At 38.2% G+C, this 21,358-nt stretch overlaps 1 protein-coding gene and 1 non-coding gene across 4 annotated transcripts in view; one reads left to right on the top strand and one right to left on the bottom strand.

The window, feature by feature from the left end:
- LOC109385702 (cAMP-specific 3',5'-cyclic phosphodiesterase 4D) overlaps positions 1 to 21,358 on the top strand; it is a 175,313-nt gene that overhangs the window by 123,683 nt on the left and 30,272 nt on the right. The window contains exons 1-2 of one of the 3 annotated variants that reach the window (XM_019648212.1): positions 279 to 790; positions 877 to 989. In XM_019648212.1, coding sequence (XP_019503757.1) covers positions 975 to 989 — 15 coding nt within the window. In that variant the 5' untranslated portion in view covers positions 279 to 790; positions 877 to 974. Of the gene's footprint in view, positions 1 to 274; positions 990 to 21,358 lie in introns of those variants that run through there. The other 2 variants (XM_019648210.1, XM_019648209.1) reach the window with 2 other exon arrangements.
- TRNAI-UAU (transfer RNA isoleucine (anticodon UAU)) lies at positions 14,145 to 14,218 on the bottom strand. Its single transcript has one exon. It is a non-coding gene; the product is annotated as a tRNA-Ile (tRNA).

Raw genomic sequence — 21,358 nt, 5'->3', positions numbered from 1 at the left:
CGGGCGGGCGGCGGGCGCTCCACGCCGGGTTTTCCTCCGTCCCCCTCGCGCAGCCCCGCCGCAGCCCCGCAGCCCTGCTCGCTCGCGCCCGCGCCTGTCCGGCTCCGCTTCAAAGCGAGCGGCGCTGGGCTGCGCGGAGGGGAGCCACGGCGAGGCGGCGGGCAAGGACGAGGCGCGGGGTGGGAGGAGGGCGATGACAATTCGGAATCTCTTTGTAATAAAGGAATTGAGGGGGGGCCGGGCCCGCGAGGGCCACGAGGGGCGTGAGGGGGAGCGTTCCCGGAAAGCTGCGCGATCGAGACGCGCTGCGCCCCGCCGCCCGAGGAGTTGAGAAAGAAAACAGGAAACGGGGTGGCCGCGCACCCGGCCGCGGCTGATTCATTCGCTTTGAGTCGAAGTCTGGCAGGCGGGGCGGGCGCGGGGACAGGCTCCGGGCTGGCCGCCGGGGAGCCCCGGCCGTGGACCAGACGCGCCCTCCGCGGGGCGGGCTCCGCGGCGCACGCGCCACCCCCTTCGCCATCCTCAAGGACTGGGACTCGGGCCCGCCGCACCGTTCCATGAGTCGCATCGTGGCTGTTTTGGTCCCTGTCTCCGCATAAAAAGTTGGCTTGCTGCATGCACTTCGTGCGCCCTCCCTGGACACTGAACTGAGACGCCAAGCTGGAGAAACCGTGCTTTTCCGAGGCCGGCCGCCCCGCCCGCAGAGCCTCGGCCCCCCTCCTGGTGCCTGGCTCGGCAATATGAAGGAGCAGCCCTCATGTGCGGGCACCGGGCATCCGAGCATGGCGGGGTATGGCAGGATGGCCCCCTTTGAACTCGCTGGCGGCCCCGTGAAACGCTTGAGAACTCAGTCCCCCTTTCCCTATCTCTTCGCAGAGGAGGCCTACCAGAAACTGGCCAGCGAGACCCTGGAGGAGCTGGACTGGTGTCTGGACCAGCTAGAGACCCTGCAGACCAGGCACTCCGTCAGTGAGATGGCCTCCAACAAGGTAAGCCCCAGCTCTGCTCTCACGGAGGCCCCGAGGCTGGTGATTCCCACGCTGGTGAAGCTACCAGTCCCTGTGGCCCCTGGAAATACAAAGATTTGTCAAACTGCATCTTGGCGGTTCTGCTCCTTCTAAGGGAGGTTCCTGATTCTGTGTCTTCCCTCACTCTTCCATTCACGCTAGATAAAGTAAACATTTTGCAAAAGCAACTTTGGCATAGTTTGATTGCAGTACCCCCCCACCCCCACCCCCAGGATAGAGTGAGTGTCCTTTTGGAAGGGGGAGGGGGGTAAGACTTGTAAGTGACACTTTGTCCTTGCAGCAGAAACCCAGCCGGGTCCACTGGCATCGCATGTGTAAGGGTATTCTTGGGATTCCCAGTTGGAAATAAGAGTTGCTGGAGGTCAATGCAGTCTCTTGGATGTCACCCCCTGTAGCACTTCAACTGAACTGGGAACCTTAACCCCCATTTATCTAGGTGTCAGAGTACCCTGTAAAAACTGAGCCTTTACTTGGCCATATGTGCACACAGGGAACGTCAACAAAGTTAGAAAATTCATTGTAATTTTTACCTTTGTTTCTTTGAATCTTGGAGAGAAAGTCCAGTTTTCTAAGGTCATTTAGTTACGGTGATGCTTCAATGGGGTGTTTGTACTATTTGTGCCAAAGTGCTGGTCTTTGTGGTTAATGGAGTTTTGGGGGCTGAGAAGCAACCTTCAGCCTGACACAGCCTTAAAGCAAGGTAGAGTGTTGCCTGTTCTGCTGTATTTTTTTTTTGGAATTCCTGTTTTCTTGTCTTTAGTTGTGTAAGGAAATAATTGGGATTATGTTTGCGTTTTATGACTATTGGCTGAGGGGATAGGAAAGGAGGCATCACATGCTGGATGCAAATGGCTGAGGGATTCAGCGGTAAGGACTGGTAACTTTGTGTGACTATTAGTAACAGTTGCCTCTTAAAAGACATTTAATTTTTGGCCACCTATTTACAAAGTTAGGAAGGTAATGCCATTTTCCTGTTTATGTGCACCTATCTTTTAATGAGCTGTACTTTTTTCCCCCTCCTTTTGCTTACTGTACTTTTTATCCTACATGTTTTTTTCCAGGCAGTTTGCAAAACTACCATAGCATGTCAGCCACTTCTCTCATCTGTTAACAGTGCTTGTATAAACAGTATTGTTTTTAAGTGAAATGTTACCTTCAAATAAAACAAAAGACTCTCCAGCCATTGTCTGCTGACACTAAACTACGCATATACACACTAGTGATTAAATCTGAACTTTTTTTCTTCCTTTTTTCTTCTTTTTCTTTTTTGTCATTTGGGCCACATTTCTAAATTTGGTGTGGCTCCTCATCACAATGATTGGTTTTTGCTCTCCTACTCCCTGCTGTGGCATTAGGTGCCATTGTTCTTATCTGTCTAAAAAATTCTTAGTTCATCGATTAATGTTATAAAATATAAATCGTTCTTTCATACTTTGATTCATCATAGCAGTAGGCGCATCTCCAGTGTCCTACATGCTGAATGGGACCATTCTGTAGGGGGCCTCAGTTCCTAATTCTCTTCTCTGGGTAACTCTGTGTAGTAAAAGCAGGAGCAGAATCTGAAGGCACTTAATAAGATGTGCACACATTTGCTGATGTTTTCACAATGATATGACTAGACTTTTTCAGCTGTGTGAACCTGAGCAGCTACACTTTCCCCTCAAATCCATATTCTTAATAATGAGATCTTTTAATTTAAAATAACAGGAAATATAATACTATATTATAAATGACAACTGTCAAGAAATTAATTTATCTGCATTTTAAGATAAAATATAAAACTTCAGCTCATAATAATTGCTCAAAATTATTCCTGTTTTTTAAAGGTGCCACTTAAGAAAGGTTATTTTTTGTTGTATTTTGGGTTTACTTGTTTTTTTTGGGTTTTTTGTTTTATCTTCATAGTGAAGACCCCCAAATTAGACTTGGAGTTAATTCACAGGGAGGTGGTTGTATTTGGTTGAAATGAAATCTGGGTTAAGTGAGAAAAGACTTTTTCAAAATGTATCAATAGTCATTCTAGCAGTGTTTATGTCTTGCTGTTGAAAGATTATTGACAGGACACCTATCGGGTTGTTGGAAAAGTCATGACGCATTTTTGCAACGAAACACATAGAAAAATATGTCATGACTTTTCTGACAACCCAATATTTTTAACATTAAAACAATTAACTCAGCTGAAGCTGTTGCTTAACCCTTTAATGTCTAAGCCATTCATTTCTTTTGTTTTAACCCATTCATTTCTAAATGAGTACTAAGCTCATGTGACTTTTTTTTATAGATGAAAAAGGCTTAACATAAAAGGAAAAAAAGAAAAGAAAAAAAAAGCTCTTGGTAAAGGTTGTAAAGTGACCCTTCTGCTTGATAACAAGGGCATGGAATAAGTCACATCCACATGAGCTGAAAACTGAGTTGCAGCAGCTGATCTGAAGGTCCAGTGAGCGAACCTAAGTCTGAACTGGAATTGTGACAGCTTGCATCACATGTCTACTAGGTGGTTTCATATCTCTTGAGCATGAATGAATAAGTCTGAAACATACCTTTTTGGTTATTTGTTTTATTAGCATCCATTCTTTTTACCAGTACTTTTGTAAACCAACCAATGTTTTCAAGTTATTTGCTTTTTCCTTTGAAAAGTCATGACGTTTTCCTGTTTTCTTCTCTCTTGAGGTTTTTTTGTTTGTTTTTGTTTTTGTTTTTTTATTTACTCTAATAGATTAAAATACTAGTGAGAGATCAGGATTTGTGAGAATATATAAAACTATATAAATAATTACTATGTCTCTATAATCACTATATCCCTATCATGATTATTAGTGATTATTATGGAGGTGGATTTCGGTGTTAGGAAGCAGGAAATTGATTCCTTAAACCCATTTAACAAATTGGGTTAACAGATTCTTCACGTTTTAAGAACTCTTAATGAAAAGAATCTAAATTATTAGCAGTTTTTAAAAGATGCTTTAGAAGCTGCTAGCTCTATTTCCTGATTGGTACTATAACGTGCGTAATGCTTATTGATGGTATTGAGACTGGAAAATTATTGACTTCTTGGCCAAGGCCAGAGTTGGCTGTAATACATGTCGGATGCTTGTACCAAGTAGGGTAAGAGGCTCCAGATGGCATTTAATTTGAGTAGTTAAATCTACAGCATTTACCCTCATAAGCAACAGTGATCTGCCTGAGATTTGTACAGATTGCCCTTGGAAGCTTATTGAGGGAGGTCTCAAAGCTTTTGGAGGCAGACAGACCTGGACGTTGAATCATGATTTTGTTCCTTGCTAACTGAGTTAACTTAGAGAAATGAAAAACGTTTTTAGCTTTAATTTCCTTACCATAAAATAGACACAATAATATCCGTTTTGAAAAGTCAACATAGGAGTTTGAAACAGTATGTATAATACAACTAGCTAACAAATAGTGTCTGACAACAGTAATCACTATTCCTGTTATTGGTATTATTATTTGAGGTTTAGGTCAAACTTCATTGGTTGCTTACTTGGCTAAAATATGTTTTTGTTGTTGGTTTTTACCATTCAGTTGTAATTTATGTTTGACATTTTAAGTTTCATGAATTTCAATAATACTATTATTAACTATCTTTAATGCACATTTTTATATTATAAAAAATTCTTGACTTATATTTACACTTTTTGGTATAATATAGACATAAATGTTTTGAAATTCTAATTAGAATTTTAGCCTTTTCTTAAATTCCAGTTACAGAACTCCAGAGAGAAGAGCCAAATACTTTTTGTTTTACTCTGAAACTGAAAACACAGCCCTTAGTATTATAATTTTTAGAACATGTAAAGTGCAATGTGAGATTGGTGAGCACATTTCCATCCCTTTATACAGAGCTCGCAAAGCTAAAATATCTTTTTAGATGTTTTTAATGCAGAGTAGTTTCACAGTGTTTTTGGTTACCTTCTCTCATGGAAAGTCAGTTGAGGATTCAAGGAAGGCAGGCCAAGTGCCTAAGCCTCAGGGCTTTCAAGGATTATGATATGGAACCCTTATAACTTTATCCACTTGTGACCCAATAATGCCCATGTCACCAGGCCTTCAGTATAAGTGCAGTAATGTTTGAAGGAGAAAACAAAATCATTTTTATTTCCCCTTAAAGTATGCCACTATAAAAATGTGTTGGTTCTTTTTATCCTTTTTAATTTGGGGGCAGTTCCTTGGCTTGGTTGGCATTGCTGGAAACTACCCTGCTTCAAGCTGAAAGCCTGTCTTGACGTAAGGATTCAAGCATCCTTCTAAAAGACTTAAGGTTTTTCTTTAGTTTATTCCAGATGTGTGTAGGCCAACTTTGCAAATGTTATCATTACTTTTTAACAGAATTTATTTTGTTGGTTTTTTTTGTTTTGTTTTGTTTTTCCAGAAATATCTCTCATGTTTCTGTTGCCTATAAATTAAGTTTCTTTTCTGGGGTGCATTTTCTTAGTGTTTTCATTGTGTGCTCCCCCTGCTGCTTTCTAATAGTCAGTGCATACATAACATATACTAGAGCTTTCTGTGACTGTTGGTACATTTTCTTCTGGGCAAGAGGGGTGCTGGAATGAATATAGAATGCTCATTCATAGAAGTGGCTAAATCTTAAAATATTTCAGCATTACGCGAGTATTACTCTCAGAACAGAAATAAATGTTTAACCTTTGCTAAAAAGGAAGCTGAAGTTTGTTGGAAAAGGCTTTTTAATTTTTAATTTTATGGAGAACAAATCGTAGCAGTCATTTTCTACATTGAAATATTAAAATTTATTGACATAGTCATAAGAGAATTGTTAAAAATTAATCAACACGCCTGAAGAAAAACTTAAATTTTAAAAGAAGACCTCTTCTATAACTATAGAAACTCAACTTATTGATGTTTTGAGTTTGCTATCTGCTTCTTTATCCGCTTAATAGAAGTAGATTTGGCAAAGATTTATGTAGTTTACATGTGGTGCCATAATTCTATGAAGGATTGGGAATGCTTGTTTTTATTATCAATGTTTGAAAAAATATTTGCTTTTATTTTAATAATCGAAAGAGGAAACCCCTTTTAACAGAATTTTTATGTTTCATTGGATAGTAAAGCCTTGACTTTAATAAAACACTAAGGATTAAAACAAATTTTAAGTTGTCTCTATTATCATCAACTCAGTGCCTGTATCAATATTTAGTGGTAGTAAACTTAAATATCCCTAACATTTAATTATCAAAAATTTCTAATTTTTGTGATTCAATCAATTAGTCAATACTAGAGAAATTGCTTTCAGTTATTGCATTTTGATTTAATTATAGGGTATCAGTAACTTCTCAGAACGTTATGAACAGTCTTTTTTACTTTATTTCAAAACAAAAGTCTTGGCCCACATAAAATCATACTTTTCCCAATGCATGGATGGATTAAACAAACTTTTTTTTCCCCCAAATAGCAAGGAATGATAGATAATGTGTTCATTCAATTGAAGAAGATTTCTGGTAGTCACATAGATTGTAGCAATTACTTAAGATACATATATATATGGTGGTTGTGAAATGCTGTAAATGTCATGGTTTTCAGTTAACCCATAAAATATGTAGAATCTGATTTTCTCCTTTTCAGAAAAAGACCAACTCTTTAAAACTGCAAATAGCTGGGGCTTATTTTGTGATGGCATCGCTCTGTTAGGGTGGGGGTGCTCTACCTGGCTACTTGTTGTGATCATTTAATTGGCACTATTAGTCTGAGATCTTTCTAGGAAACAGAGAGATGGGTAGCCCTTTATTTTCATAGTCACAGTAGTTTTAAAAGGCATTTTATGAAGGCATTTTCTTTTATTCACTCTAGCAGGGATTAGGGGGTGAGCTTAAACAACAAACAATTCTGCTGTTTTCATTAGGAGACTAGTTAAATTGGATTACCAATTGTGGTGATGATAGGTTTATCATCCTTTACACCTCAAAAATACTTTATCTTTACGAAAGTATGTGTCTTTATTAGTGTTTACTATTCTGGGCTTTTTGTTACTGTTTTGCTATACTTTGCATTCTGTGATGAGCGTGAATGGCATTTGCTCCCTGGTCTGACGTGTACAGCAGTGATGCCTACGGCAGCTTTGTAGAGTGGAAAGAACATCAATGTTTTGTGTCAGGTGAACTTGGTTTCATATTCCAGCCCTGCTGCTCCCTACCTAATATTTTGGGCAATGTGCCTCACTTCTCTGAATCTCAGTTTCTTTCTTTATAAAGATGGATAATAAAAGGGAAAAATAAAATTGAAAGGTTGTTGAGAACATTAGATATAAAATATGCAAACCTTAGTTTGATGCATAGCAAATACTGCGTGCTCATTTGGATTATAACCTCAAGTATAAAATAAATATTTATGAGTTCATGCTGATGTAAATAAATACTTTATTGAATAAATAATTAAGTGGGGGAGAATAGACAAATCTGTGCAGAAGAATTCCAGATAATTTATGCAGATACTCCACCCTCAAGGAGGGAAAGTATAAAGCTACCCACTCCTTAGGTGTAAGCTGTGCATATTAACTTAGAAAAAGCAGAATAAGGAAAGAGGGAATAGAGTACCTCTAGAGTGGAGAAACCTGACAAATGCATACTCCTCAGCAAAATAATCAAACTTAAAACAACAGTGATAAGTCATGTTGTAGTATGTACCCTTGATACGATCTGATGAAAACAGTACTTTACATCTGGGTTCTTCCTACCCAAAACATGTAAGCCCACTCTTACCATAACAAAAACATCAGATAATTCCTAGTCGAGGGACAGTCTACAAAATACCTGCCCAGTACTCCTCAAAACTGTCAAAGTCATCAAAAACAAGGAAAATCTGAGAAACCATCACAACCAAGAGAAGCCCTAAGGAGCCATGACAGCTAAATGTAAGGAAGTATCCTGGATGGGATCCTGAGACAGAAAAAGAACATTAAGTGAAAACTAAGGAAATCTGAATAAAGTATAGGCTTTAATTAATAATAGTGTATCAGTATTGGTCAATAATGGTGACAGATGTGCCATGCAAATGTGAGATGTAAATAGTAGAGGAAGCTGGGTGTGGGGCAGATGGGAGCTCTCTGTACTTATCTTCACAAGTTTTTTGTAACTCTAAAACAGAAGTTTATTAAACAAATCGTAACCGCCCTTTAAGGCCTAACTGGAATTCTACCTCCTCTATGAAGCCTTTTCTGTTCTATTCTCTCCCGTATCTCCCACCCCAGCCTCTTCTTATTGGGTGCAATGTCTTTCTCCTTTGACCTTCCACAGGACTTTATTTGTAGTTCTTTTAGTACAGTATTTATTCCTTTGTCTTATTCTTATTACATTATCCCATTAGTCTGGTTTCTCCAGCCTCCATAACATTAGACACAAGGCCTTGTTGAGTAGATGCTCAATAAATATTGGATGAATTGTGTGAATGGAATTGTGGTGATCCTTGAAATGCCACTTTAAATGTTTCTGCTCTTAGTGTTGTAGGAATCATTACTGATCAATCCTAGCAACTAAGTTTATTTTTACTTCAGAGGGCTTAGAAGATCAAAGTTCTTCCTTTATGGGTAATGGTTTCAATTTTACTGTTTGTCAGACCTTTTACAATGGTGTCACGGAATATTTGGTTAAAGAATAGAAAAAATGTATCCTGATTTTTCTGTCTAATGTCGTTTGAGTGGAAGTAACATAACTAAGATGAAAATATAATCTCTTCCTGCCGACCTCTTAGTCCTTTGGTAGTTTGGGTGAGTATTTAGCATGATCAATATTTCAGAGCATCGTTGTTATTGTTACTCATCATTCATCTCAGAGTCAAGCCCTCTGTGTTAGAGCTAAACGGGGCAGAAGTGACCACTTGTCTAACTCACCTGGTCTCAGTTGGAAAATGAGGCCCAGACCTTGTTCAGGTTCCCCTGTGTCTTCAGAAATCTCCCGACTACTGTTGTAGTTTACGTTCTAGAGTGGCTCTGCATCAGCTTGGATCATCTATGGAGCCTTTATCTCAACTCATATTCATAACTCGTGGATGGGAGATGAACTTTTTGTGTGTGTGTAAATGGAATACAAGCCATGTTTCTGATAAGGAGATGGATTCAATAACTGTTCAAATACATAAACAGCAAATTTTCTACCATGCACTAGAAGTATTGATGAAGCCTTCTATTGTGCATGGCTTATGCCCAAAACTAGTGCGTGTCGATATATCATTTTGTATTTGGTCACATAAATAAGTACCATATGCATGATGTCTGTTAATGTAAATGCCATTTGCCACCTTGGGTTGGGAGACTTAGAGTCTCCATTATCATTGATGCCTTTTAAGAAAGGTGCTTTTCTTTCACTGATAAGAATCTTGATCATTTCCCATTTAAGACTCTCAATTCTGCTTATAGATGCTCATCTCTCAGAAAGTTTATGCTCGGATTAGCCTAATCTTATTTAAATTAAAAGTTTATAGTACATAGACAAAAACCATACAGGTCATATTGATGGCCTTAAACTGTTCCCTCTTCTCTGTACCTATTTAGCAATAACATTCTTATTGTAGGTTTGTTCCAACTTAAAATGACATATCTGAATACTTTCCCTGCTAGCCTGGGAAGAAAGGATGTGTTTGTTGGCATTTGCGTGTTAGGGAGTATTCTGTGTGTCTTTACCCAAGGTATGCTTGGGTTCCCGTCAGCATCTCTGGTCTGTAGCACTGTAATCCCTATAGTGGCAGCCTCTGGTTTTTATTACTGCCAAGGAGTGTGCTGTGCAGACATAGGCCCCATAATAGGAAACACCTCAGCCTGTCATAAACAGGTCTGGAGAGTAGAAAGCACAGACCTGACAGGGATGTGTCCATAGCAACAGAGCCAAGATGACGTTGCCGTCGTGGAGTAAGTGCAGGCTGATATCTGTCATCTTCTTTCAGAGTATGACTGGCTGATGTCAGGCTGCCTTCTGTTGTTAGCATAGCAGTGTTTTGGTTGCTTTGTTTTTGTTTTAGATCTAAATAGGAATAAAGACATCTTCAATAATATTTTCCAAAATATTTTGAGAGGATATATCAAAATGTTTTCCTTTCGCTACTCTCCTTTAATTCTACCTGATCATTCCAAGCCAAACCCATTAGGAAGAAAGAACAGTATTTCATTATGGTGGGAAATTATTTTTTTTTAATTATACAAAAATCAAATTAGTACAAGTCTATTTAAAGAATTATAAATTATACTGAATTATACAGAATTACAAAGAAAAGAGCAATTTTTAATCAGGTGACTTTCTATTGTTTCTCCCTTTTCGTGAAATTCATGTTTTAGAAAAAGAGCATATTCTTTGACCAAGAAAGATTCCGTTTTACATTTGCTAGTTTTGTTTTGTTTTGTTAACTTCCAAAAAAAATGAACTATAACTTTAATGATGATGGGAATTGTCACAAGAATTTAGGAAGAGAATAAATTTCAAATTTGGAAAGGCTTAATGGTTTTTAATAAAGAGAGAGAATGCTTTTGTGGGTGCTTTAAATATATGTAGGTATCATTTCATTATTTGCAAGGAAGCCTTATTTCACAAAAGAGTTTAAAGACTGCAGAGGATGAAAAAAGCTATAATTCTATTAAAGGAGTACACAGAAATTAATATAAATTTAGAACTGAAGTCTCGAATGTTTTGTGTGTTTTTCAGAGATTTGCTCAGAGTCGTTTATAGATTTAGGTGCCAAGTGGATATTTGCTAACTTGCGCTTTCCCTTTTTTTAGTAAACACTGATCCTCCTCTATTTTTTTATTTTAAATATTTCAAGTCAGTTTCAATAGTATGCTCTGATGAGAATGAAACTCATTATCATCTTTGGTATAAATTCTGATTTTCTGTTTTTCTGTTTTCTTAATCTTATGTTCTCAGTATGGTATCTTAGATCCCCATAAGGGTAAGTGATAGTTGGGTTTCAAAAAACCATAGGGATGTTTTACTAGAAATATAATCATTTTGTTAATATATATCAGGAAAGACTAGATTACAGGAAGATACTCTTTGGACTAAATCTTGATTTTTCTATATAGTGTTAATGAATAATAAAATGACAAAAGGGCACATAGTAGAAGAGACAAAAAAGACAAAAACTTCAATCACTACAGACCAAATAATCAGTCTCAATATGAAAAGAACTTGTTTTCTCAAAATTAAAATTCAGTGGAAAAATTACTTGTTGCCTTAGCGTTATTTTCAAACATGTTCGTATTATCCATGTGGTACCTGTGCTCAGCCTTTGACAGCAGGCCAGGAAACACCAGTGTGTCCCTGACTTTCTCATGTAAGGTATGATCCTCCTGGTTTCCCATACCTCAAACCTTCAGCTTCAGCCTTGGTCCCAGGAACAGCACTCTACATGCCAAAACACGTTGTCCCATTTTTAAAGATGAAAAACTGATGCTCGGTTAAACTTGTCCAAGAGCCATCATAAATCATGCTTCCTAAATCATGTCAAGATTATTATTTTTCTGAATGTAGCATCTGGAAGGAGGACAGGGAGCTAGAAACACAAATTGTTTGTTCTCAGTCTGCATTTTCAAAATATGGCCTAATACATTTTTAATTTATTCGGTGAGCACTACATTCCAACATTGCAAGAGCAATTTCAGCAAACTGTAATTCCTAGAGGGGAGTCCTAGGACTTATTCCACCTTCCTTGTTCTCTGTGTCTTGTTGGGATGGAAGTAGAAAGGACCTCGCCCCTAGCTCCTAGGAAGAGTGTGATGGTGAGACAGCATGCTAGGTTGAGAATCAACTTAGCAGGCAGGGACTTAACAGGGTATAGACATAAACTGAAGAGTAATGGAGTCAGTGGGATGAGAAGACCAATTGATTGAAGAGATCTGAGATTCCAAGTTGACAGGGGACCTGAAGGGTGGCCAGGTAGAGTTGGACAAAATAAAGCTTGACTGATAGTGGGGAGGGGTGAGGCAGATAGGGAAGGTGTGGGATAAACTCAGGGAAGGCGTAAGCAGGTGTTGGGATTTTTTAAATGGCCTATTACTGTGGAATTGCCGTGGAGGTTTATTTTCTAAGTGGGGTGAGGAGGGAATATGGTCTCGTGGATAAAGTGAGAAATGAAGAGCGAAGGAAAGAAAGGTAGAGAGAAAGACATGTGAGACAGTGAGATGAGGAAGGGGAGGGGTGGACAGGGAGGACGGTCTGCCTGGGCTGGCCTGGGATCAGGGCTCTCCTTGGCTGAGGGCAGGCTGACCAGTGCATGGCCCTGCCCCCTCTCTACCTCAGGGTTCCGATGGTGAAATCTGGTTGGAATGAACCTTTGGGACAGCCTTGAAGAAAAAAAGAAATCCCCTGCTCTGTGTGAAGGTGTGAATATTTAAGGGAGGACAGTCAGCTGTGAGGAGGAGGGAGGTGGGGATATCTGACTGGAGAGAGGAGATTTATAGACAGAGTGTATTTCATGAGGCTTGAGTCTTTTTTAGCACCAATAGCTGGCATCACCTCCTTCACCTGTTGCCTCCTTGAGTCATGGCCCAGTGGCAGCATGGTTGGGTTATCACATCCAACTGCAGGGCCATCCCCTAAGGGACCTCTTGCCTGGGAGTGAGAACATGGGGCAGCAGGTTTTAAGCTGGATGAAGAGAGACTGTGTCAACATAAGGATAAGTTGATTCAAAGTGGAACAGAATAGCAAACAACAAATGTGGACCTTTATTTTGATTCTGCTTTAAATCTTCTCAATTCCAGTGAGCTTAACAATTCCTCTTCTGAATATCAATCCACCGCACACTGAATAATTAAATTGCCTCAACCTCTCTGAGTCTCTGTTTTCTCTGTAATTCAGGGCTAACAAAATCTATCTCACATGATTGTTACGAGAATTAAATGAAAACTTATGTCAAGTGCATTGTGTGGTGCACATACATAATAGGTGCTGTGGCCTTTCTTTATTAGGGATGGGAATTGGAACTATTTTTAAACTTAAAAGGTGAACTTCATATGGTGCCATATAGGTAACCTAATGCAGCTGGAGCTTGAATCAACAGGCCTGGATGACAGAGCCCACAGAGCGTGCCTTTGAAATCCTGATACCCAGTCATGGTGATTTATGGGACCTCACTAGCTTGCATATGTGATGGCCCACTGAGTTTGTTTACTTTAGTTTTAGTTCGGTTACCTAGCACTCTATGGTAGCATATTTTTATTTATACTCTCACTGACCACTTAATTATGATTACTTTAGAAGAACATATATATGAAGGTGGACACAAAAAGAAACTTACTAGAGTTGTGAGGGTCTCATGTAGATCTTCATTCCGCTTTATCTAAAAATTGGTGCATTGCTTACCTGGATGACCTCCAAGACCCCTCCCAGTGATTTTTCTGATTCTGTGTAAGAGTGAGGTTGTGATTATTAACAAAGCATCAAATATCAAAATCAAGCTTACTAGGTGTCTCTTCTTGGGGCAAGTAAGATAGAGAATCAAAAATAAACCTTTCACCAGTGTACAGATTTAAAATGGCAATTCATTTGAGAAATAGGAATAGATGAAATGACCTTGAACCTAGTTCCAGTAAATGATGTAGTTGGTCTCAGTCATGGGTCTGACACTCGCCATCGCCAGAGGGAGAAGAAATTCTCTAGCAGTGTACTTGTTGTAAGAGTTGAAAATGAGTCACTGAGTAGGTGATTGATCCCTTTCTATTTTCCACTTGCTGTCACCCACTTTTCAGCAAAATCAAATTTTGTTATGCTTAATAAAAGTTGTTGTTATTGTTTGGGTTTTTTTGCTTGTTTGTTTGTTTTGGTTTTAATTCCAAAAGCCCTTAGAGGTGAAAGAGAATTGTGAGATCAACATATTCACCTCCTTCCTTTTACAGATGAGTAATAAGGCACAAGAAAGGTAAAGGGACCTAGAACAAAATAGCCCTGTGTTACTTTGGTCAAGGCTTTTATTTTGTGGCAATTTTTTTTTTGTCATTAGACATGACCCTAATTTCAGACATTTATTTATTTATTTGTTTGTTTATTTATTTATTTATTTATTTATTTATTTATTTATTTTTATTGGGGGAACAGTGTATTTTTCCAGGACCCATCAGCTCCAAGTCAAGTAGTTGTTTCAATCTAGTTGAGGAGGGCACAGCTCAGTGGCCCATGTCGGGATTGAACCGGCAACCTTGGTGTTATAAGCACTGCGCTCTAACCAACTGAGCTAACCGGCCGCCCCTCAGTCTTTTATTGACATCATCACTTTTGAATGAAATTTTTAGTCTGGTATGTCTTTATTATTTGTATTTGATCCTTGACCATTTTCCAGACCAAGTACCATTTTCATGGGAGAAACATATCAATTAGGAGGCTTTGTGTTGTTGTTTTGTGCTCCAGATAACCACAATCCAGTCTTTAGGCTTTCACTAAAGGATTTTTTGTTTTTGTCTGGATATTGTAGGACATATATCTGCTCCAAAAGTTTTTATAGACAAAATGAGAATTTTATATATGCGTTTTTATTCAAACACATAGATAGATAGGTGGGCGGATGGATGGATAAATGGATGGACAAACTGAAAATATAGCTGCCGTATAAGTAAGCCTGTTGTGTATTAATGAATTATACAATAATTAGTTGTATTGTGGCCCTATAGACGTGTTCAGAGTGTGCTCAACAATACTGACCATACTGATCGGGAAGCATCCCAAAAAAGCGCTATGCAGGCTGGGTCTTAAACATCGCGGCTTCATATAGGTTGCTAATGAGGGAAGAGATGACATCCAGGGGCTAGACAAAGCAGGGCACGATGGGGCTCGCATGGGTTTAGCTTTATTGTGTGTTTGTGGGAGTGTATGAGCAGTGGGTGGGTGAGCCTGCCAGGGACAGAAGTCTGATTATAGGAACAGAAGCAGGTGTGAGAATTGTAGATTGGGGCAACACTGCAGAGTGCCTTAAATGCCAGACGAAACCATTTGCCCATTACCCTACAAGTCCTGAAGAACCCTTGCAATTTATTGTAAAGAAAATACCACAAGGAAAATAATACCAAAACGATTTTAGGAAGATAAATCCAGTGGGGGTATGATGGGTGGGTCATACTGAGGGGGAATACTGAAAGCAAGGAGAATCTGTTAGGGAATCAGGCATTAGGCATATAAGTGATGAGGGACTGAAATAGGATGGGAATGGGAAAAAAAGGAATGGGTAAGAGAGAGATTGCATGGGAAATGTGACAGGGTATATAAGACTTGGGGGGTAGGGGGGAGGGACTGCTGCCAGAGGAAAGTATGAAATTCTAAACCCAAATAAAGGATGCTAGGTGGAAAATCATGAAGATAAGCCAATTTGAGGGTGCGAGGTAGAAGATATGCCATTAAATTATTAGTCATGAAATTGAGGTGAGACTGCGTACTCATATGTGTCTAAGTAGCAACACCCTGTAGGCCTTCAGTTCTCAGGATGGGAATTCTGGTAACAGGACAGGACCTTACCTGGGGATTGCTTGTACAGAGTTAACAGTTGAGACCATAAGGCTCAGCTGTAAAATGGGAATAGTAATAGTACTCATAGGGTTGCTATTAGAAATAAATGAGGTAATGCCAGGAAAGTACTCAGTAATATCCTTTACACATACTAGACACTCAATAAGTACTAGCTATTATTATTTTTTACCCTGGGTTTTAAGGAAAGACAATTTTGTGAATTGTTAGAACTGGTATTCTCGAAGCTACATTAAAGCCACCTGCTTGGTGGGTTTTCTTAGTACCCCAAATGGAAGTTCATATGTTCTAATTCACTTACTTGCTACTAGCTGTTAAGGAAAAGTGGCAGCCCAAGCTGTCTTTGTTCATGTTTAGCTGTTGTTGACTATTTGTAACACCTAGAATGTTTTTGTTGGCTGGCAGGTTGGTTTGTTTTTACATAAACGGTTAAGGATACTAAGTACTCTTGTGTAACCTCTACAATAAAATCCCTGAGCCACATTTTGTTTTCATTTGCTGTGTCCAGAGTGAAATCAATTTTCGAGGGTTTATAAAGAGCTTTTGAAGAATGGTATTAGGTCAATGCAAGCTAATTACCATTAGCTTAATCTTAACATTAGATCAAGGTTTTAAAACTACATTCACCCAAAGTGGAACAGACTTACAGAACACTGGAAAAAATCCCAAAGAGACAGACTATTAATTATAAAGAGTTGTAGGGCTCCTGTCTGGGTAGAAGTTTGGACTAAATGTCATTAGTGGAACTTTCCCACTTGGATAGATTCCACAGTATCAAAGAATTTTAGTGTGTTTGATGATCCCATTCCATCTAACATGTGTGATCGAATTGCTGTTTAGATTCACATTTAGAAGGTCAAATGAAGCAGAGTTTTTTTGTTTTAGTTTGTATTTTTTTTTCCTTTTCCTGTCACTTTTATTCTCAGAAGCAAAATGTTTATGTTCTCCCATCTTAAGGTTATAAATTTAGTTAGGTACCCTAGAAGAATAAATGTCAAGATGGTTAACAGCCATTTGTATTGAAGTGTGAAGAAAAGTGAGTTCAATAATTTTTTTAGCTATGTTTTCAGGTCTGAGTTATTTATTAGAAGAAACATAGGTACATGTTACTTTATAGACATTTAGATACATCAAATTGGTTTTTCCAGTATATTTGTGCCAGTAATTCAGCCCCAAGATGTAAGGACAATCACACCTAATATAAAAATTTTTTAAAAGGGCTATTTTGATTAATAATGATCACTGTAGAGTTAATGATGATTATCTAACCCATGCTCTATTTTATGGATAACAATGTATACTTAAAATATGGCAAGATTTCCTTTTCCAGCAAAATGGCAACATGCATCTAATTTGAATTGCAGAAGAAAAGAATGTAGAGAAGGGGGAAGACGGAATATTCTGGGAGTCCAGGGAATCCCAAGCAAGAAAAATTTTAAAAAGAAATGCACATCTAGAGATTTCCTAGAGAAACCACAGAAATAGATAGATCTCAACACTGCCAGAGATCAGAGGCAGATTGTCTAGAAAGAAACACTTAGATTGACAGGTGTTTAATTTGTGGGAGGGAGCAGTGTCATCTGATTGGAAGAAATTAAATCACATCTGAAACCATAGCTGCAAGGGCCTCTGGGATGTGGAGTTTTTAATGATCTAGCCTGTGCAGTGCAGGAAGGCACACTAAAAGGAAGTTGGGTGGCTCCTGCACTTGCTTGTTTACCTTCTGTCTCCCCAACACTAACATGTAAGCTCCTTCAGAGCAGATGATTTGCTGGCTGAAGTATCTGGAACAGTAGCTACAGGATAGTTGGTGCTAATTAAATATTTGCCAATTGAAAGGATTATCATCATAAACTTATTGGTACTGGGCTTCATCCCCTTGGTCCAAAGTCACCTGTAGGATTATACCTACATTTTCCTTTGGAGATTGGAACTTGGTCCTTAAGCCTACAGGGATGTCTTTCCATTTGTCAGGCCGTTGCATTCTGAGAAGCTTATCCCTATTTGTTTGATATCTCCATAATCATTTCAGTTGGCATCAGTGATTCTAATAGTTTGCAGACAAACCACTGATTGTGTAAGCTATTGGGTAGCTATATCACTGCAGGAACCTTAATGCAGCTGTTTAATCAGATTGTTTTCCTTATGACAAGTTTCTGTGGTTCTGGTCACAATATAAACCGCTTATTGGGCTCCTGACATCTGCTTCATACTGTGCTAGCTTACCTTCCTCAACTCCAGCTCCTTCCGCGCAACCCAGAGAGACCTTAAAGAACTTGCTGTAGATTGCAGTGCTCGTAAGAGACAGGGCCAAGGTTTGAACTCAGGGGAAGCTGACCAAAGAAACCTGTGCTCTGTTCACAGTGGTACTTCTCAGAATTCTCATACTCTTCTGTCACTGTTGCAAATGAAAAAAGAAATCCCATCATTGCACCATTTTTAATTGTGTTTATGGTTGCCTTTAGTCAAACCTCCATTCCTAAAATGTTCAAGGAAGCATAGTACTTTAATACAGATATTGCCAACTTGAGTGCTAGATTCTGATTTGGGTTCTGTTTTGTAACCTTGCTTAGGCTTTCACATGACTACTTTGCTGTGAATAGAGGATTTAAAATGTAGATTATTTGTTGATGCCCCTTCTTTTGGGCTATTCTAAAAATATCTTAAAAGAGTTTGATGAAAGTGGTCTATTCTAATATAATGTCATTAGAGTATTTGAAAGTTTTGAAAGTTACTCCGTATTCAAAACTTAACTATCTGGTAGCTTTCCTTATCCAGAATCCTGTGAAGAACCAGGGGTGGAAGGTGTAAAATGTCCCTCAAATGTTAAAAAAAAAAAAATCATGTATTAAATTTTTTCTTGTGCTTAATTCATAGACTCTTCTTATTCATCCTCCTCCAAATCTCTACCTCCCCCAACCTTCTTCATCTCAGTAAATGGCCAAATATGCATTTAAGTGAGAAGTCGAGGAGTTGATTCTTTTTTTTTGTTCTTTTTTTTTTTTTTTGAGGAGTTGATTCTTATCATCTCTTCACTTCCAGTGTTTAATTCTTGTTAGCTCTTCCTCAGGTGCTCCTTCTTCTCTTCTGTAGGTTCTTGCTCCTCTATAGGCCATCCTCTCCAGAGACAACTGTTTAAAATGTAAATCATATCTTCTTATTTTCTGGTCAGAGCCTTCCCGTGGTATCCCATGCCCTCTTGAAGGCTTACAACAACCTACATGATCTTGACCTTGGCCGACCTTGACCTACCCCAAATCCCATCCTATATCCCTATTCCCTCATGCTGGCTATATTCCTTCAGCCCATAGAATGCTTTCCCTCAGATCTTATGGTTGGCTCTTTCTAGTGATTAGGGTTTCATCTCAGATATCACCTTCTCAGTGCAGCTTTTCCTGACTATTCACAGTATCGTGTTACCCCCCTTTTGTTTCATTCAGCATGTTTGTCACTCATGTTTTTTGTCTGCCCTTTTTTTTTTTAATCTTTTAGCCCCAAAAGTCCAAGGATTACATAAGCAGGGAATGCTTCTGTCTTATTCATTACTGTTTCCCCCATGCTGACACATAGCAGCTGTTTAATAAATATTTGTTGAGTGAATAAGTGAATAACCACTCTAAAAAAATAATCATCTGATACGTAAAGCCCATTACTTTCCACAAGAATTTTCCATGAAACCCTAGTAATTTTGTTTGTTTTTGCTTGTTAACAAAGGTGAAGGGAGCAAAGAGTTAGGTAGTCATATAAGTTTAAGAAATGCTAAGTTAAACAAAATTTGAAAGGTTATTTATGACAATTCTTGGCAGAGCTTTTAATACATTAATGTACACAACCTCCAAGAAGGTTTGCATTGTGTCAAAAGTTTATTTGACACTGGGTATCTTCTTTGAGAATTATCACATGGGACTCCTGTTCTTAATGTCATATTCTGGGAAATGACACCTTAGATAAGGGAGTGTCTTGGAATCATAAGGGAGAGGGGGGAAAGGGATGCTTTATTGACTATATGGAGGCTGATTTATATTGACCATAGGAGAAAAGGCTGACAACCAAAGACTCAGAAAAAAATAAAACCTATGAAAAAATAACAGGATTCAAAAATGAATAGAGCAGTTGGGACTATTCAGTTTTCTGCAAGCAGCTCTACCCATTTTACTGGAGTTTTAAAACCTCTAACAGCTGGCATAGTGCTTGGCTTAGAATGAGCATATAGTACTCAAATGTAAATATGCAAATATACAAATATAAAACTATATTATATATATAAAACAAATATAAAAAATATATAAATATTTGTTGACTATTCAATGATGAGTGAATAAAAGTGGCCCAGAATCACCATTAAATATTTAAGTTAATATTGGTTTGGTTTAAGATACCAGGAAATATCTAAAATATTTTAGAAAATTTTTTATTTCAAAGGATTAAAATAAAAATGTTATTAGTAGTTATGAGAATTGTTCAACTGTTCTTATATTGCCTGAAGGCTTTGCATAATTAGGAATTTCCCATATATAGTATTATTCAAAGCTAACATGGACTTTAGACAAACATATGCCTATTTGCCTGGGATATAATGGTAGAGTTTTTTGAAAGGGTAAATATGCTATTTTACCATATGTAACGTATACTTGAGATTTTCGTTGTTCATTTCTCTTTAGGCACAGTGAAGCAAATTTGGAATTAAAGTAATTTGATAGCATCATTTAATACTTTGTAAAGTCAGGATTTGAGGTATAATTTACATACAGTAAGATGCACTCTCTTTAGATGTAGTTGAATGCATTTTGACAATGTATGCAATTGCGTAACTACCACCATAATCTAGACATAGGCCATTTCCATCCCCCCAAAAGTTTTTCTTGCTCCTCTGTAGTTATTCCCCTTCCCCAACTCCCATTCACTGGCAACCAGTGATCTGTTTGTTCATATAGTTTTCCCTTTCCAGAATGTCATATGAATGAAGTCATGCAGTCTATACATAGCCTTTTGTAAATGGCGTCTTTCGCTTTGCATATTGCTTTTACAGTTCAGCCACTAATAGCATGTTACATGTATTAGTAATTTGTTTCTTTTTACTGCTTTCTAGTAATTCAGTTTATGGATGAATCATAATTTATCCATTCACCAGTTGATATTTGGGCTATGTGCAGGTTTCAGCTGAGAATAGAATTGCTGTAAATATTTGCGTATAGGTCTTTGCATGGATATATGTTTTCATTTCTCTTTGGTAAATAACTAGGAGTGGGATTGTTGAATCATATACTTGGAGCTAGGCCACTTGTTAACTGTTTAAGAAAGTGCCGAACTGGTTTCCAAAGTTGCTGTACCATTTTGCATGCCCTCCATCAATGTATGAGAGTTCTGTTTGCTCTGCATCCTGGTCAGCATTTTATATTTTTGTATTTTTCATTTTAGCCATTCTAATTCTAGTAATTGTGTAGTGGCATCGCATTTTGGGTTTAATTTTTTATTTCCTTAATGACTAATGAATGACATCTATTGATGTCCTTATTGACCATTCTGAGTTGAAATAATTTTTTATAAATTCTGATATGACTTTATCAGATACGTGTTTTGCACATATTTTCTTCCCAGTCTATGACTCGTTCCATTTTCTTATCAATTTCTTTCAAAGAGAAGTTTTGATGAAGTCCAGTTTATCATTTTTTTCCTTTCTGCTTCATGCTTTTTGTGTTCCAAAAAGTCTTTGCCTAATCCAAGATCACAAATATTTCTTCCTATATTTTCTTCTAGATGTTTTATAGTTTTGGGTTTTACATTTAGTTCTGTGATACATTTTGAGTAGGTACTTGTATGTGGTGCAAGGTAACATTGGAAGTTCATTGTTTGTGAATGAATGTCCAGTT

Source organism: Hipposideros armiger, unplaced genomic scaffold, assembly GCF_001890085.2.
Source record: "Hipposideros armiger isolate ML-2016 unplaced genomic scaffold, ASM189008v1 scaffold_122, whole genome shotgun sequence".
In the NCBI taxonomy this organism is placed as follows: domain Eukaryota; kingdom Metazoa; phylum Chordata; class Mammalia; order Chiroptera; family Hipposideridae; genus Hipposideros; species Hipposideros armiger.
The sequence above is the reverse complement of the archived record's forward strand: the minus strand, read 5'-3'. Positions and strand labels throughout refer to the sequence as shown.